The 19704-nt window shown below is 41.1% G+C and overlaps 1 protein-coding gene across 12 annotated transcripts in view; it reads right to left on the minus strand.

Moving 5' to 3' along the window:
• The window catches only part of usp54a (ubiquitin specific peptidase 54a), a 44770-nt gene extending 25099 nt beyond the window's left edge, over window positions 1-19671 (minus strand). For 4 of the 12 annotated variants that reach the window (XM_081724422.1, XM_081724420.1, XM_081724421.1 and 1 more), the window contains exons 1-3: window positions 8928-9628; window positions 3110-3340; window positions 2699-2904 (exon numbers count right to left, since the gene is read on the minus strand). In XM_081724422.1, the coding sequence (XP_081580548.1) occupies window positions 2699-2845 (147 nt within the window). In that variant the 5' untranslated portion in view covers window positions 2846-2904; window positions 3110-3340; window positions 8928-9628. The other 8 variants (XM_081724418.1, XM_035531418.2, XM_081724415.1 and 5 more) reach the window with 7 other exon arrangements.
• Between the last annotated feature and the right edge of the window lie 33 nt (window positions 19672-19704).

Genomic DNA, 19704 nt, shown 5'->3' on the forward strand with positions numbered 1-19704 from the left:
ATGTCAAGACATTATATTGACTGATACATGCGTGTTAAACATAAAACTCCTTTGTAAAACTGTTATAAGCATTCTATAAATTCAGTTAAAGTCCTTCCTTCGGGTCTGTACACTTAATCAACAGAATGGAACCATGAACACAGAACAGGAAAGGACTGCTCTGCACAAATCTCTCTACGCAAAAATGTCACAGGTCACAGAATGTCACAAAAGGTGAATGTATTCAGCGATGCGCAGACCAGAAAGTATGAACATAGGTGGCAGGACCCAAGTTACCAAATACTGACTAAGGATGAGGCAAGAAAAGAAATGATGCCAGCAAGAGTCTACTTGCAATATCTGTAATCTGATCCCTCACTTTAACCATAAAATGACCTTCTTCACAAAGCTGAAACTTATCGGAGATCTCATCGATTCAGCAAAATGAATTTTATCAGGCTGACAGGCAGAGAAAAGAGGGAAATTAAAATGGGTGGGTGGTGGGGGTGGAGGACAGAGAACAGCAGGGTCTCCGTGTAATCCCCAGGAAGCCAGGGCTTGGCCATGCCCAGCCAGAAACCCATTACTGCAAAGGGCCTGGAGCAGCAAAGTAGTGCATGCTTTTACTCTGCAAAGGATGACCAAATAAATAGGTTAAAAATGTGAAGCCAGAAAACGACAAGATGAACACTTTGTTAATCTTGAAATGCAAACACTGATGAGAGGCTTACTGTGAAGGCTTGTTTTGTTAGAGTTAGGTCAATGGCTGGTTAGCATGGATAAGAGCTTGCCAGAATATATGCCTTTGCTAAGGAAGTTGAGTCAACTTGAAATGTCGTTCCTGACACAGGCAGGAGAGGTGAAATAAGTGACTTGGTCAGTCCACATGGAGCAACTTCCCAGAAAACCTCTTTCCAAAAAAACCCTCCAATGGCTTGATTCTCATCTTGGTAATGTGTTAAAAGTTGTGAAGGACCTCGAGATTTCTTTCACTTCCAACAAGCCTGCAAAACTGTAAAATTCAACTAGAAGTGTGAAAATTGTCTTGCTCCCGAATTGTTTTAGTGTATTGGAACGGTTCAAATCTTTCCAAATAAAACCCCTGGCTGTAGAAAAACTTCACAAACCATTTCATCAAAATTTGAATTCAATCGCCAAAAGTTCATTAGTTACACCCCTACTTAATTTCATCAAAGGAGGTATTTCAAGTCTGAATGCCTAACATGAAGGGGGGGGCTTCTCAAAAGCTCCTCATGTTTACTTCCTCAGCATCTAGTCAGTGCACACCCTTCAGGACTCCTTTAACTTTTAGCCACCATACAAAGACAAAGACACACACACACACACACACACACACACACACACACACACACACACACACACACACACACACACACACACACACACACACACACACACACACACACACACACACACACACACACAGAGAGAGAGAGAGAGAGAGAGAGAGAGAGAGAGAGAGAGAGAGAGAGAAGATGATGCACCTGCAAACCTTTTTATGAACGTCCAAAAACAATGTAAAATGAGGTTCGTCTCATTTGTGTGTGTAAGAAAAAAAAAAACAAAATCAAGGTTTTAGTACAGTAGTGCAAGGGCCAATATAATACAGATCCAGCTATTTATTAAATAATCTATCATTTTTGATCTTGTCCATGTATCAATGCAAAGAACATGCTTCAATCTTCATATTTCTTACCTGTAGCTCACAATTACAAAGAAGAACAGTGGTTAGGCTAAGTGGAGCCACGGCGCTCAACTCCTGCATGTCTACTAGGTCACATCACAACAGCTAACAAAACCCAACAAGAAACAGGAATGTGCCGTTTGTCTGCTCTCCTGTCAGATGTGAAACGGAGCTGTTAGACTAGGCTGTAATCTAATTACAGCTGGCTCAACTTCAGCAGTTTCGTCTCTCCCTTTCTCACGTTCAACTGACAAGTCCGTGTTGTGTTGTTCGTACAGGCATAATTTCCTTTTTTTAAATGGAAACAGGACTCTCAGTTGTGCTTTAAAAAAAAAAAAATCATCTGAAGTTCTTGGTGGCTGGTAAAATGTTGCCTTTGAGATAACCACAGAAGCTGTGGAGTTTTCTCCTGAAACCACTGTTCCAACAATGCAGCCATGCTAGGAGTAGCTTCTTCCCTCCCAACATTTAAGTGTTTTTTTTTTTTAATTAGGTAGCTCTTAGGCTAAACGGTGTTGATATTGTGAAATCCGTCACTAAGAAAAAATCCTCACAACTGCTCTATAATCAAGGTTAACTAAAAGCTTTACATTTTAACAAGATCCAGCTATACTAACCAATCATGAGAAAGCATAATCACCATAATTAGGAACCTCACAATCTATATAAGCTATTGAATAATCAGTATCCCTAAAAAAATAACAAATATGTAAGGAGCTAGCAGAACAGGGAGCCTGCATGTCAGCAGGGTCCTCCTCCTCTCCTGTACTACTTACAGAGAGGGACTGATGCGAAACACCTGTGAACTCGATGAATGACATCTTATGTTATTGACATGTTGCCATTTCTCGCGTGGCTCGTTTGGGGTTAATCTATCCAGGTAGGACCCCCTTCGCTGGCACCCATCACAACATATTCAGCTGATCAGCTACTTTATCATGCTCTCAGCGGAGTGTCAGCAGGACCGTGCCTGTGTGCTAGAGAAGGGAAGTGTGCATGAAACAGCTGGCCTACCTGCAGGGCGCTGTTGAGGAAGCAGCTGTTTTGCCCTGGCTCGTTGCTCAGGCCTTTGCTGGGGGCGATGGAACTCATGGTCCGTGGGGTGAACATGCCCTGCAGCCCACTGCTGCCAGAGGCAAAGTAGTTCCTTTTCCACGACATGGTGGAAGTTGGTTTCAGCAACCGGTCTGTCCCAGTAATACCAGCCAGGGTGTCATACTCTAAAAAGTGCCCCACGAAAAAAATTTAATTAATGAACTGTGTCCAAAAAACCCAACTTTGTTATTTTATTTTATTTAAGAAAGTAGTATGACATAATTCCTTGGATTCCACTGGTTTTCAGAGGCTCACACTCACAGAAAGGCATCAGAAATAGACTGTGATGGGTGCCAACAGTTGCACTGGAGTTGATCCAGACCAACTTACACACTAGTCCTCCACTTTTCACACTTTTCCGTCATCCACGCCCTAACTCTCTCGGAGCTCTGGTCAGGGATGCCTCGGTTGCGTGGTGGCTGTGACTACACCCACTGTAGACCTTACAGTCTCAAACAGCAGCAGCACTGTCCAGCCAGGTTCAGGGGGATGAGGTCGTCCTTGTCCTTCCCATGATGGTAAACATGTCAATGGGGCGTGAATCCTCACACTTCAACACATCTGCAAGAGAGTGGAGATAAAGAAAACATTAACGTCTGGCTCCATGTCTAATCCCAGCACCACTCAAAGTAGCTGTCTCCCCTCACAGGTGAAGGGCACACAAAGCCAACTTCCCTCTCCTTCACCGTCAGCTGATAAACATGGCCGGTCTCCACTGCAACCTCACACTGAAAAACTCTGTTGGCAAACTGCAGGACACTTGAAAAATACTTCGGCCCAGTCTGACGCCAGCAAGGACGGGGCTGGCAGCTCAAACACCTGCCTCCTAGGAACCAGGCCCTGAGATGTCATTACAGCACTAAAGGACGACACAATGGATGTGGCTCTTAAGCCACGTCTCCCCTGGCAAGTTCAAATAGAGCAGGGCAGAGGGTTTGGCTCTTCATTCAAAAGTGTATTATTCATCCCATTTACCATTCAGTTTTACCTCCGGTTGCAAGGATCGATGCGCAAAAGCAGAACCTTCAAGGAGCTCCTCTCAAGTCAGTTTTGGCAAATCTGACTATGTCCTTCAATGTCTGATGTGCTTTTAAATGAGGACAGGCTTGAGGACAGTGTTCTAGAGCTTAAATAGACAGAGTAGCATGAACAGTGGAGCAGCAGAGAAAAAACTGGGGGAGCGGTGCCTGAAATGAAAGAGTGAGTGTCAGACAGATTTAATGAGTTTTTAGGTCTTTAGTATTCCTAAAAACAAAAAAAAAAACAAACATTCATTACAAACCTCTTTTCATCATGGGAAAAGTAAATAGAGAAAAAAAGCTATGGAATAGTGAGTATACACCAAGAGCAGGACTACACTACAGTCTACAACATGTCTACAGATCAGAAATTTGGCTTGGCTTATCTATGTGTGGGCTGTTCTGATCTGCACTGAATGCGGTCATATGAGTGACAGGTCGAGCCAAAGGATTAGCTGGATAAGACGGGGGGATGGGAGGTTAGTCGGTCCTGTGGTGTGGGGATGAATCTTGCTGGCAAAATGCAGCCATGTGGGGAACTAAGGAGGTCCCTCTTCTAGAGGAGGATGCAAGCGTCTATGGGCCAAATGTAAACTGTGGTAAACAAGCAAGCATGGTCACATGGTTGTTGGTAAGCCACAAGATGTGGGTAAACAAGATCGCCTCCTCACAGTTCCAAGTAGGGAAGTACATTACCCATTCAGACACACACACACACACACACACACACACACACACACATACACATGTATACACTTATACACTTCCAAGTCCTCAGAAATGTTTACTGTGGCAATTTCTGCCTCCTTCTCAGCACTGTTTAGCCTGACCCCGTGTACCATGACCTCTATGAACAGGAAACAACAAGATTCTGTTCAACTAGCCTGGTACAGTCCAGCCACATGGGTATTGTCCATCAATCTTAAGAACTCCCCCACATCGAGCTAAATTACTGTGCACTAAAGTAGTATAGCCTGCATAGGTCTAAGGGGACCAATTCTCCTAATACAGAGTAATCAGCAATTAAAGTCAAACATGTAGGCCTTCAGTGTCAAAGTTTATAAATTTATGTACCAAGTTAAAGTGCACAGGCCAATTAGACAATTTCAGTGGCAATGGACTATGTTGGCCTATTATCAGTAAGTCGAATGTATAAAGATATTAATGGACTTTAAGGTACAGAGCATCTGTCCTGCCATAAGTCAGAAATACACTGATGAGGCAAATGCGTTTTAAGGGCTTAAACTGAGTTTGAGAGACTATTCTTCTGACATAATTAATTTGATTGTTTATGTACCAACATAATGCAGGTTAGAGTAAAGCTAAAATGAAACCCTCATGATGGAATCTGGTGTTTAAAAGCACATCATTAACTTATACTAACCTATTATCTGGGGAGACAGAACATGCAGCTAAATCTTTGCTTCCGACTGCTCCCAGTGAACTGCAGCTATTAGCAGTTATGCAACATGACAGCATATGGATGACTGCAGACATGCTTGGCACCATAGCCCACTACACGCCCCTAATCACCTCAAATGCCTCAGTCTGGCTGGGCTCCAGAGACATACAGCTGCTGGTGATGCCCACCCCACAATCCAAGCCCACTAACACCAGAAACAAGACCAAGCTACCCCATGTGGACCAACAGGAAAAGCTCCTTCAGATGTTCCCTGAATACACAAATCCAGGGCAAGCGGCGATAGTGGCTGCAAACCTGAAGAACCCTGTTTTTGCACATGATGGACTGGCAGGAGAGAAAGGACAATTTTCCATGGTACCCCCTCTGGAAGGAATCTACAACCCTGCAGTCACCATTTAGTTGGCATGTCTGAATCCAAATCCAAGAGAGCAACGTGTCGGTGCCACTAAAGACTGTACGACCGGCAGGAGAAAACACGTCATACAGGCTAAAAATGAGACCACGATGACTCCTTTAAATAGCCATACGAGACCAATGGGATGCAATGGGCTATTCAGTGACTAATCAGTTCTGCTGGGAACAGAAGAGATTGTTTAAACCATCAGAGGTGAGAATTCCATCCCCCACACACCCTCTGACGCTACCATCTTGACATTTTCACACTGGCATAGTATGTACACTACTGGCATTTACACTACTAATGAAATCTGTAATGCCTCACCACCATGCAGTTTCACACCCGAGTCTAACACCAACAGCTTCTGTTCTTGCCAAACTTCACTCGAAGCAACAGTGAGAAAATATCCAACAGGGACAAAAGCTTGATACAGACAAGCAGATAAATAGCTACAGTGCTGTCAGACAGGCCTCCAGCCAGTCATGCTTTGGAAACAGACTGGTGGAAAGCTGGATGTGTTCAAAGCATTTTTTTATTTCTTAAAATAAAAAAATTAAATTTTTATTTCTTATTTTTAAATCAGCTTCACAAAGTTGAAGTTTAGGGGTTTATTACCACCTTTTTGAGCAATGTGCCAAATGAAATTGAGTGAGAACTATAAAAACCAAAAATACTATATGAATATTCATGAGAATATTAAAATATTTTTAAATAATGAAATATCAGCATGAGTTTTGCACAAAGACTTTAAATATCTCTGAAAGCCCCTACTGGTTTAATGATACTTCAAAGGTTAATTTATTTAATATGATTGTGAATGTAGCCTACAAGGCCAATTAAAATAATAATATGGGCCTAAATCACAAATAATACTGTGTGCAAAAAAAGAAAAAAGTTGATCAAATGGTCTAGTTAACATCAAATAACCTAATATTCTGGATTATTCACAGATCCGTTTCAAGTGTGCAAATCCTACCAGATGACGACATTTTAGCAACAGTTTTTACAAGCTTTTAAAAGTTCTTCAGTTTTCTTTTTTAGTCCGATTAGACCACTTAACCTAGCACAGAGGATTTAAAAAAAAAAACAACTTTTTATTCCAAGTACTACTTTATCAATCAGGTTCTCTCAGAAAACAGCCTGCCGTTAAAAAAAACAGCACTGCAACACTGTGGTTAATTAATTCAGGGGTAAGTAAATAGCCAACAGAAGGTCTAAAGGGACCTGTAGCTCTGCAGTTCATGATGGACCCATGCAGAAACTGAAGATAGACAATGTCTGCTCAACAGAAAGCGTCAGATAATGCATGGAAACATTACTGCAATCAAACTAAAATACACCAAAACTGGTCCGCAAAAACTACCACAGAACAAACCCGTAAGGTAGGTCAATTTTTGCATTAGTCCCCTTGAATGATTTTGTCACCTCAATTTTTTATTGTATTTTATGATGCAACAGCATGTCTACACTATGTCGAACATATGCAACAGAAAAGGGCTTTGGTCCTGAGGGACTCTCCCTCCAAGATCTACAATGACATCACCACACTAGCTGAGGTCTGAACTGCTGTGCAAGTACAGGTCATGACTACACCATACAGATTCCAAGGCCACAAAGACTACACTGGTTGCCATAGAGACTTTGACCTAATGACAGGGTGAGGTGCAAACTCATGTAGTCAGAGATTTGTGCTGAAATTAAAAGGCACATTGCTTTAATACCAAAGAATTAAAACAAGGGGAAAACTCAGTTGACTCTGAGTACCAGTTACTAAACTAAACTATGCTAAACTAATGCTACATCAACATCTTCAAATAAGATCAATTCCTGACCATATACACTGCATCTCAAAAATAATGTTGCAGAAGTGATAAACCTACAGCACACTGCCACCATGCTGTGAGGAATTCAGTCTACATTGCTTGATAAAGCCATGACATGCTGACTGCAGAGCCAGACCATAATAAATACCAGCTGAGAACACCTCTCACAGGAAAATGCTCTTAGTAGGGGGTCCAACAAGTAACAAAAAAAATTGTGCAAAAATATTGCAACTGGTACCGATGACGGAGTCAAAAGGCAAAAGACGAGGACCGAATGGATGAATGAGGGAGCAGAACTTAGAGAGAGAGAACACTTAAAGGCATAAAAGAGTTGCTGATATCCCAGCAGTTACCCTGTAGGCTGAAGGAAAAATGTACCTCAGGCACCCTTAGTTAACATTCATTAGCCATGTGATAATCAAAACGAAGGCAGAGGTCTTCACGCAAGCCCACAAGCCAAAAATAAAAAAAGAGAAGCAAAACAGAAGCATGACATCCGTGATGCTCGTTAAAGACAGAAAAACAGGATTTAGATTACTTCACAGATTGCTCACTCGTGTGTGCCAAAGCCGGTTAGCCAGATCTTTCTGATCTCAAGCCAGATCCCATGACAATGCAATTAAACCAACACTGACCTCCAAGTGTCTGGACTGAAGGCCCCTGTGCACTTTGCAATTCTTAAACACCTTAACTTGAAAGCTGCAGGAGTACTTCCTGTGGTGCATTCCAGCGATAGTGCAAGCTGTTATATAATGAAGATGCAAACACTGGATTGGAACAGCACTGACCATAGCGGATCAGTTTTTTGGTACCACAACATAGCCACACCGCTCCAAAAAATGTGGTTTTGAGCCATTTATCTCTTAAAAGCAAACTCTTTATCTAGGATATTTACATCTGGATGAAAACATGCTTCTCGTGCACTTTGTTAAGATGCACTTCATTATTCTTGTGTAAAAATGACAAAAAGTTGTAACAGCATAAAAGGAACAAAACTGCCCTACCCCTTTTGTTTTTACATCTGAGAAATAACCTGTGATTTGAAGCCTTGTCATAAATGGGATTAAGAATATGGACTCCCGTCTTTGATTTGAACCCTAATGTAACAGTTATTAAGAAAATAACCAGACCTCTGTCCAACAGAAGATTCAATAGGAGGAAAGGGAGACCTGCGGACTGAGGATACGAGCGCGAGTTATCCTTAATGGATTAGCCATGTATGTAATAATAGGCCAGTAATAAAGCCCACGTTTCTTGTCGTAACGTGGGACTGAAATTAAGCGGCCGTGGTCCAAAAACCACGTGAGATCATTTTTTGCCATCCACGCTTACACGGTGTAAATCCTTTGAAGGTGCCCACTTGCAGCATTACAGTTTGCCCAAAATGTAAAGTGAAAATTTAGCAGATATAGGGTATCACAATTTATTACTCAAACTTAAATACACAAGTGTTTTCTTTGTAAAAACGACACTTTAAATTGCTTACGCTTCGAAGGCTCATCTGTTCGTCAGTGGTCTGCACAGTTGCGCGTTCGCTTGGAGCGCGAGAAGAAGCAGGCACGTGCAGGCATTTCCCGCACGAGGAGCGTCATTAATATCCCGAATCTCAATCGATTACGCGGAGCAAACGGACGGACACAGTTAGCCGGCGATAAAGGTTTCATTTGACATTTTTTAGTCAAAGCATACCGATTAACCTCGGCGCGGAATCAAGCTGAGAGCATCTCCTATAAACTTTCTCCTCCGCCAAAATAGCTAGCTACTATACACACTGTCCCTGTGGGGAAAAAAGACCTCGTCAGGGTTGTCCATTTAAGAAAAAAACAAACTAAAAAACAGTTTGTCCACGCTAACTAGGTTAGCGAACGTCAGCTTACCACAAACTTCCCGAGTACGTGTAGCGCAAAGCCTCCTAGCCGCTCGGATGCTGAGTGAACAATAAGCGTCGCCCAAACAACCACCTCCCTTGTGAATGTCCCACCACCACGGCTAAAAGGAGATCAGCTCAGGCTTATCCATTCAAATTGCGATGAAAGTGATCAATTAATGACCGGGACACCGCGTCGTCATCCCGCCTCAGTCCCTCGGCTGTGACCGTTAGACTCGTTAGACACCGCAGAACGCCAATTACTGCGCGCGCTCAACACCGGCTGGGGGAGGGGTGGCGCCATTACCTGCAGCTCGAGCTCCCTGCACGCCGGAGCGCACGCTACAATGCGCGTGCTATCTGGAAAGCCTACTGTGGGAGCTACACTGGGTTGTTTTAGAGCTGAGGTTAATAGGGTTGTTTCTAACATTAATTATGGTTGTAACGCTTCTTAGAGTTTAATTTTAATGTCCTATGTACGAGTGGTCTGACAGACAAAGAATATTGATCTTTGATTCAGCAGCTAAAAAAAAAAGTTAAAAAAAAATCAATCAATACATACGCATTCACATAGATTTGAGTGTTATTAACTTGACGTGATCTGAAGAGTGTGTCAAAGTTTGGTTCTCATATGTAGCTTGAGCCGATGTCTCTTTCATAGTACAAGGCGTGTAATCTATTCAATCTGGATGCATACGTAATTTAGGAGAAAAGTAGTTTACATTTCTCACTCAGCACACAATTTTTACATACACACACACACTATATTATATATATATATATATATATATATATATATATATATAAACTTTTTTTTTTAAACCTGAATTTAAAGACAGACTTTAAGCACCAAACTCATTCTCCAAACGCCGCAATTTTCAGAGACCCAAACCATTTACTGGCTGACTAATGACAGAAAGAAAAAATAACACTTTGTGCCACAACTTCTTTCTCCACCCAGAGATAAGCAGGCCAATTATTTGTAACTGTATGTTAAAGTTTAATGCAGCGAGTTGCCAAACTGGCAGCTCCTGTCTTTTACCCATGACTGAAAACTCACACTCTGGGGGGGGAAGCTGAAGTTTGACTCCTATGAAAACTTAAATGTTATAAGGGTGCATCAAAACAAATGGAGAGCAAACAACAAAACCAATGTATTAGATCTTACAGAGAAATTGCTTGCATACAGAATTTGTTTTTGGAGGGTTATTATACGTGTAAAATAGGTAAGTGTTATCCTCTTCCTCTCTAACTGAGAACAGAGGAGAGAACCAATTCTACAACCAAATTAGGTAAATACAAATGCAATAAATAAATATTTAAAAATGGGTCAGTGCTGGCCGATAGAGATGATGAACAGTTATCAGTAGAGGGTGAAGTACTTACTGTGATGAATAAAAGAGAACGAAGCTGTGAAATCAGTCTGAACACTTTCAGAATGACATGGCTGCTTTTTGGTGAACTCACAGGGGTGTGGAAGTTCTCACAGAGCTTTACCCCGGCAGATGTTAAAGGTTCTTCTTTCATGGAACAGACTCATACAGTCACTGTCATGACCTACCAATCAATTCTGGGGTCCCAGAAGGCCTAAGAGGGCCATTTCTGTAGCCCATCAGTGTAGGACAGCAGCACTGGTTTTTACCAGAGGTCCAGGTTCCCTTGTGGTTAAAATGTGTGAGTATAAGCCTTTCAATCCAGAGAAAACCAGAATCAGTTCTGTATTCAAGCAGCAAACCCTGTGTACTTACAAATAGCCTAATATCCTGGGACTGCAAATAGTAGAGAGCATTTACTGTTTTAAGAACCAACTCAACTCTTCATGCTCTTTGAATTAATACTGCATTATTCTTTACACAAAGTTAGATCATAATTTTGACACAAGCTGAAGGACACACATGACCAGAAGTGAGCTTCTGTCATATGGAATGGGCTCTGCAGTCAGTAAGGAGTTACATACGTCTTTGTTTTTCTTCCAGAAGGCGTGATGTCAGAGCAGCAGGTGCCTCGGGCACGGATGAAGCAGCAGCAGGCACCAACAGACCAGGCCTTGCTCCACTCCACGCTGGCCCGAACCATACATGCTGAACCGTGTAAACACCAACCCAACCCCCAGCTCCATCCACTCCCCCAATTGCAGCACAAGGGAAAGCCTGCTTCCTGAGATAATACCCAGTAGGAGGACTGAAACCAAGCCTGATACCGTATGCGCAAGTTAACAAAAGAAAAAGAAAAAAAAAAACAAAAAAACAAAAAAAAAAAAACAACGAAAAAAACCATTTTGACTGAACTGCATGAGTGAGACTGGAGGCAGGAAAACAGAACAATTTCCCACAATAAAGCTATTCAGACAGAGACAAAAGCTGATCCTGGAAAACAAAAGAGTTTTCTGGTAACAGTGCATTCTCCCTCATCTCAAACCAAAGCTTCCTCACCTCAACTCACAAGGCCTGGCTGACCCTTTTACTAAAGGCGCATAACCGCTCCAATTAATGAGGTTAGGCATCACCCATAGACGCAAACACACAGTGTGTGACAGTATGTGAGACAAAGTTTAAATACGACCTCGGGGAAAACCAGAGGCATACCCTAGTCCAACTCATGGCAAATAAAACAGAGCAGAGAAGGAAAGCAGTACTTGTAACATTTCCATGGCCCAATCAGAAAGTGCCCTCAACACAGCTAGGGGACTTTTCCCAGAACTATCAGATGTGTAAGGAGCACCACTAAAGTAGTCTAACTTCTATTCACATCCTGGTTCTCTGGGTGTGATTCACAGGTCTGGCCAACTACCCCCTGAGTTAGAATGACTTCCTATATGACATCATGCTCTCAGAGTGACACCTCCCTCTCAGGCTCTACTCACTGTCATATGATTAACCCGAATCACGCACCCACAATTAATACCACGCCACTCCATGACAGCGGCGCAGCAATACAAGTGCCCGCAGTGCACACACACCCATAGGCTGACTAATGCTAACCCATATATCCTACACAAATAAGTCCTCTTGTTACAAAACACACTTACTAGAACAGACATTTCTGTTCCCTTTCTATGGCTCTCTCAAAACCCAAACAGGAGTTAAAGTGATTTCAGTGATCTTATGTCAGAGTGGTTTGTGGGCAAATTGCTATGACTCACAATGCTTGATATTGAAAACAGGTTACACTAGACTAGACCATAAAAAAATGTAATATACAGCTGAAGAATGGGGAGGCAGGATGTAGCACAACACACTCTGGATACACAGAGAAAAAGCAACTGCTCTTAACTTTGACACTGTGCAACAAAAACGGCAGACTCATGAAACATTAAATGCCCACATTAGTATGTTCAGACAACTGTTATGCTAGTGGCCAAGCTGGTTTAAGTGATTAGTAACATGACTCACAATGAAGTCCTCTGAGGTAACAAGTACCTAAGGCAGCGTACGCTATGTTATAGTATTTTAAATAAGTAAAGCAAATGTTCAGACTACAAAGCAGTTCAACCAAATTAACAGATATTTTTTAAAAAAGCACTTTAACTGAATTCTTTTTTGACATTAAACTTCAAAAGCAATTTGCAGTCTGAAAACTTAAAAATATAGCGTTCATACCTGTCAGCTATAAACCTGTGGCAAATAGAACCCTACATCCCATTTCCTAAATATTTGGCATTAAAGAAACACTCTTACCCAAGTAGGTAAAGTTACTTACAACAGGTGCGCTGGTGTCTAGCAGCTATTTTGTGTATGCGTGGGTGTGTTGCCGGCTGACATTCTATATGTGTTTTTCCAGGTGATACTGAAACAATGACATCATCTCTATCGGCAGGCACCTGTTTCCTCAGGGAAAGCTCCTCCCACCAAGAAAACTGCACCGAGTTAGGGACTTAGGAAGCTCCGCCCACCTTGCCATCTTTAAAGCGACAGACACATAAGAAATAGGATGTCACTTAGATGAATCATTCATTCACTACTGCTCCTATGCGAGTACCACATAACGCACTGTCTGTAAAACCCGTGTGTGAAGTCAGTGTCTAGCTGACTAAGCATGATGAAATCAGCATAAGCTGTTTGAATTTTTATTTTTTTTTGAAAAGGCTGGTTAAAGCTTATTCAGCAATCCACTAGCATCATGTTAACAACGCAGATAAGGAATTGCTAAAAAAAAAGAAAAATCCATGATACTTCTACAAAATTGTTCATCCAGGAAGCAGGTTAACAACTTATTGTTTAACCTCCATTAAAAAAAGGTTCGTCAGACATTGTTCACTGCATAGCAAACAAGCCTATAGCATGACTATGAACATGTGCTTAGTCACGCTCATGTCTACATTTAAAGTGGACAAACACAAAGATCTGCATCGTAACTATTTGTTATGTATCTTTTATTAGCACATGACTCATTTGTTACAAAATTAGCCGAAACTCTTTTTAGCCAATTGGCTTTCTAATTAGGCATCATTAAAACAAAGTGAGTGACTACCTGTCTGAGGCCTGGAATCGGTCACTCTTTGAGCCATTGAAATGGGATGGACTCTGTTCAGTTCTGCCTACGCCACGGTCCACTGAACAAGCAGGAAGCAGCGAGAGGGAGAAGTGCCTGCTGTGTGCTGTTGTCAGTGATTCTTTTTTTCTCAAAACGCATTATGATAATGGTGGTGCCAGCAAGTGGCATAACATAAACTGCATAGACAATTTCAAGGTTATTTTAATCATATTCTCTACAGAGATCTCACTGTCTCTCACAATAAGTGAACATGCTATATGGAAAATTACTGCATATACAAAAATTAGGTGTAGGACCCTTGCAGAAATGTAATAAACACAATTAAGATTTATTGTACTATTTTATTTTATTTCCAATTTCATGTGTAGGTCCCTTGTGTCCATCATCGATGCATGGATTTAATAACCCCTATCTCACCCATAATAATAACCACAATGGCTGACCTGTCCTGTAATGTGGTCACAGACTAAGAACAGGGGCCTAGACCAGCCTAAGGGGCATGCGAGTGCTTGTGGTGGTTACATCAGAGGAGCTCAGCTGTAACTACCACCATATGCCATCGGTCTCCTCAGGTGGTCATTAGGACAAGCGCATAACCACTGAGCCAAGTGCAAAGAGTCTTTCACAAATGAATGCTCTCGTCTCCTGGGAGTCCTGACACGGCAGGGTAAATATAAGGCCAGTAATCTCAGTAGGGGCATTCCTCGCAGTGGTATTGTGACCATTAGAGTTAGAATTGATGAAGGCTTTGAGAGTTTCTTTTTAATTTTCTATTTATTTTCTGGCCATATTAAACATTCTTTATCTTTCATATTACATATTAAAAATATGTTTGGTTTTTTAGTGTGGGTGTGTTTTACAATCACAAACAATTTCAGAATAGTCATGATTCATTCATGACATATTTTTGAAGTTACTGACACAAAAGGATTTCTCAAGACGTGGCAGTAAAATATAACTTTAAACAGATAACTCGCAATAGGCTGCTGAGAGTAAATGCACATGTGTGAGCTACATGGACTGAAAAAACATCCAAATACTTTAACCAAGAATTCTAACCTACGCCTTGTGTTAAAGTCTTAAACATTTGGTAAAAAGTACATCACAGCAGGAGTGAGCATCACATTCAAACCACCATGGCTTTTCAGAGACCAGAACTAAAATGAATCTAATTAGGAAAACAGATGTAGTCAAGGCTAAGCCTTCTCATCTGCAGAACACAAAAGATATCAGATAAAGGATAACACTTTTAAATTGGGTCTGGTTGTGTCATGCGTGTGGTGTCACACATCACATACATCACAATCACCAGTGTCCTCATTTGTGCAAAATGTGCCGTACAACCGTTGTAAAAACTCTACGATCAGTTAACAGTGGAAACCTCAAGTTATTGTAAAGCTACCTTGAGTTTGAGAAAGGCGCTATATATATTAAACATTATTATTATTATTTATGTAGGCCTTTTCATAATGAAGCAATTCAATGTTCCATACTGTTATATGTTTGTTGTGCAGAAACAAAACAATTTGTGACATCAAGATTCATTTTTATTTATTTAAGACTTGTACAGCAGAGTATACAGCAAAGCCTTACTAGTGTTTGGGTGAAATTACAGTGTTAGGTCTAAGCACCATTTAACCTTACAGGGTGCATGTCCATTAACTGTAGATATCAAATTAGATCAAAATGTTAGCTTGTTAATCTTTGGATTTGCTAGAAGATGAATGACTCAAACTGCCTATGAGCCTATTATCCACACTAGAAAAACCCATTTGAGTCATCTAAGATCGGTTAGTGCAAATGATTTATGAAAACAGTTTGAATCCAAATTTTCCAGCACAGTGCTAATTGTTAGCTATGAGGTCTCCTATATATTCTCTCTGGGGGAAAATGGCTTATCCATTTCATCCATATGTCAATGAAGACTCAGCAGTGAAACACAACTTGAGTTGTGGCAAGTCACCACCAGTCATTCACACACAAACAGACGCAGAGGAGGAACATGAAGGGCAAATGAAATGGGTTCTGAAGCGATGCAGTTTACAGGGTATTAAATGAGAAGAAACTGTTATGTAATTGTCTAGACTGGGAACACACACATACACAAAAACACAAGGCTATGCCAGCTGACACTGACTGAACTAGGAGGTCTGTTTTTGTTTTTTGGGGTTTTTTTTGTGTGTGTGTGGGGGGGGGGTCTCTCAGACAAAGACAGGACTCAAATGCACAGATACCTCAAGAAAATGAAACATGGGCTGGTGTAGAGACAGTGCTCATGATAAGCCAGCCAATGTGGAACTAATCAGAAAATGATGGGATAGTTACAGCTAAAAACCTATTCTGTTTAGTAATGAAAAAATGGATTAATCTGTTTTTTTTCTGTTACTTTCTATATAAAATAGCAATAGAAGCACAAAAAGCACTATAGCATTAAGGAGATTACTAAGTACACTGACTCACTCTGCTATCGAAGCCAAACTGTACAACAATACACCTTAATGACTGGTCTCAAAAAAAGCAATAACTCAAATAATCTATTTCACTTTTGTTTATGTCTGTGACATGTTTGTTTTTACTGCAGAGACATTTAACATGTTGTCATTCATTACCGATAAATATGTAATTAAACATGGGAAAACTAGTGGCACTATAAACATATCAATATCAACTGCAGTTATGATTTAGGAACTAGGCCTATCCCAGTTAGGATGTTAAAGTCTTAGGATTAAAAACTTTAAGATTTCAAACTTTAGATTGGGTGCTAGCTATTACATTAAAAGTTTCAAAGATCACAAAAAGTATCTTAAGTTACGCAAAAATTTAGGAAATTCAACAAACATTACTTTGATTAGCATTCCTGTTTGTTCTTGGTATACTTTTCATGCCTTAAAAAAACTGTATCTTACAGGCATTTCATATAACTCAACCAACTGTACTCACTAAAATGTATCTGCTTCTGAACCCCCCCAACAGTCCTGGCTGAATGTTTGGGAACATCTCAGACAAGGACATGAGAACTAACAATCATTATGTTAATGTATTCATCTCTGAATTTTACATAACAATCCGTACCCTAATTTGGCATGCATTCCAGAGCGCACATTTACCTTTCACAGTGAGATGACATCAGAGAAGGGGGCGGAGAGACAAGACTTCACAGAGCTCCATTCTAGTCACTGCTTTTCCCCATTTGTAGCAAAGACTATCAGTAGCAGAATTTCCATGCAAGTCAGCATTCGGATCATGATCAGAATTGTTTCAGTGTTCTCACTGAGTTATGTAAACAGCTTATGCATATTCAAATGCATATACCAAGAAGATGTTCTCATTATACTTTATTACGATAGCTATAAATTATATTATAAAGATACTATGGCATGTTAACAAACACCTTAGTCAAAATAAACCCTCAAATGTTGTGTTTATCATTTTATACCAAGACTTCTGAACTTTAATAACCTAACAATGCATCACCATAATCTACTTTCCTAATAACTCCATAATAGATCACCATAAATCACTTTACTAATACATAAGCACAAACTATTTACATTCAGCATCAACATAAACTACTTATGTAAATACTTTTCTGAATCAAAATTACAGTCAAATCATTTTAATGCATCTCAGATAGTGCCCTACTTTTACGCTACAAGATCTCAGATAGTGCCCTACTATTGCGCTACAAGATCTCAGATAGTGCCCTACTATTACGCTACAAGATCTCAGATAGTGCCCTACTATTATGCTACAAGATTCTAAAAAATTTTCAACAGTTGATGTATTTTTTCCACTGCCAAGTTCAATGGATGTGACAAAAAAAAGACGGTTTCACAATCTCAAGCGAACCTGCTCTGACTCAAGAGGACTGTTCCGATGGGAAAAAGCGAAAAACATTGTTCATTGTGGGAGTGATGTGCAGCGTGAAATCAGGAGTGTACTCGAATAATTCATAAAATCACATTTTCTAAAGCAGAGTTTCTCTGACGTGATCTTTACTCCCCACAGTGCTTTGGATGTCATCCAGAAGGACACACAGATCAACATAATCTCTTCAGCTCTATTTTACTAGATAACACAGACGATTTTTAATATGGATTTACCTATACATACAAGGTGGACTCAATGATTGTACATACAGAAAGGAAACTGTCTGTGAGCTTTTAAACTTTAGATACGGTTTTGTTCTTATGCTGACATCAGTTCTCAAGGTCTCTATCACCTTTTTACTGCATTAAAATGCATTTTGTAAGTTTAAATCACAAATTTGAATTGTATTAAAATGTAAGTAATTATAAGAAGCAAATCCAAATATAATTGAAAAACATAATAAAATGGGAAAACACCTAAAGTCTGTCCTACTTAGGGTATTTCTTGGTTCTGCCTTGGTGAATCTTGTCAAACACATCATATATTGAGTCTAAAAATAGATCCGACTGCCTGCTTTGTTTCAAAAGCAGGAAGCATCCTAAGGGTTCTTTATGCCGGAGAACACCTAATGTAGGTGAGCGGTTCAGACGCTTTTTCTCTTAGTATAATAACAAAAGACGTCAACATTTAGCTTTTCAGCACTATAGCTTGTCTTCGTTAAAACAGGCTAAAGGTTCCTAAACCTTCATAATTTTTATGCTATGATGAACAGTCGTTTTTTTTTTTCCCACATCAGTGAAACCGACAAACGTACTGCATAAGAACGCACACAATCAGAATAAACCAAATGTTCAGTAAGACTAAAACTTGCTGGAGTCCTGGAGGGGGTGGATAAGCAGTGCATTAGTTCTGCGCTGTAGGAGCAGTCTTAAGCTAGACCAAGTCCATCCCTCCGACGCGCAGGCAAGCGGGCCAGAAGACGGATCGCACACTAGTCTTCCCAACTCCACGTTTCTCCAGCCACAACAGAAACAACGTGTCTAACACCCCCCAGTTTTGGCAAAGCCTACAGTACCTGAACACCAACCGACCGATACGCACGGACTACCCCGTAAAATAGCGTGTGCGTCATCGGGAAAAGAGACATATCGTGCGCAGTTAGGCTCATCTCCTGCGCGCCGAGAAGGAGCATATAATGCGCGCTTGCTCATTTCTTACTGCGTGTAAAGCACATACTAAAATCACCGTCCCACGCAACGAAGGGAACGTGGATATGACATGAAACAGGCTGAATTGAAGCAAAGAAAGAACCGTGGTCGCACAACTACGCCGCTCGTACTACAACTACTACTGGCAGCCACGGCGAGGTGGTTGAACTTGCTGCGCAGTCTTTGAGCCGCTAGCGTCGTCAGCGAATCCAGCAATGTTGAACGTTGCTGTTGTGTTTTTATTCATAGCGCTTTTATTGCAGATCAATGAATTTGCATTGCGTTACTCTCTACGGAAATGTTTTTGGGTTGTTTTTTTAAAAAAAACAAAAAACAACAACAACAAATGCAGATGCTACTCCAGCGAAGATGTAAATTAGCAAAAGCATCTTTCCCGACCGTGCGCGACACAACGCTTGCAGCCCAGTTCAGCCCAGTTAAACCAGTCACACATTCTTCAGGATCCGGCCACATGCCTGTGGATCTGGGCTGCGTCTCAACTTTACACCACGTAAACAACACGCCTCTCTCCCTGCCGGCGACTGCGTAAATGGCTGTTATCTTTCTTGCAGTGATTAGGAGCGTAGGTTTGCTTGCCTGACCAGACCCGGGGTCATCCCGTCCTCTCTTCGGGAGCAGTCGTCTTCTTTCGGCCGCCCGCTGTACCTCACGCATCCTTCGGCGTCAGGGTGCTGCAGCCAAGGTAACCAATTCTCGCGATACTTAAGTCAGGTAGCGACAGTGTGACAGATACGCTGGAGGCGGCTTCTTTTTCCCCTCGGCCTTTACACTACCGAAACCGGGCTACGTAAAAAACTATGGTC

The sequence above is a fragment of the Electrophorus electricus genome, chromosome 12, assembly GCF_041902795.1.
Source record: "Electrophorus electricus isolate QZ-2024a chromosome 12, ASM4190279v1, whole genome shotgun sequence".
Taxonomy (NCBI): Eukaryota; Metazoa; Chordata; class Actinopteri; order Gymnotiformes; family Gymnotidae; genus Electrophorus; species Electrophorus electricus.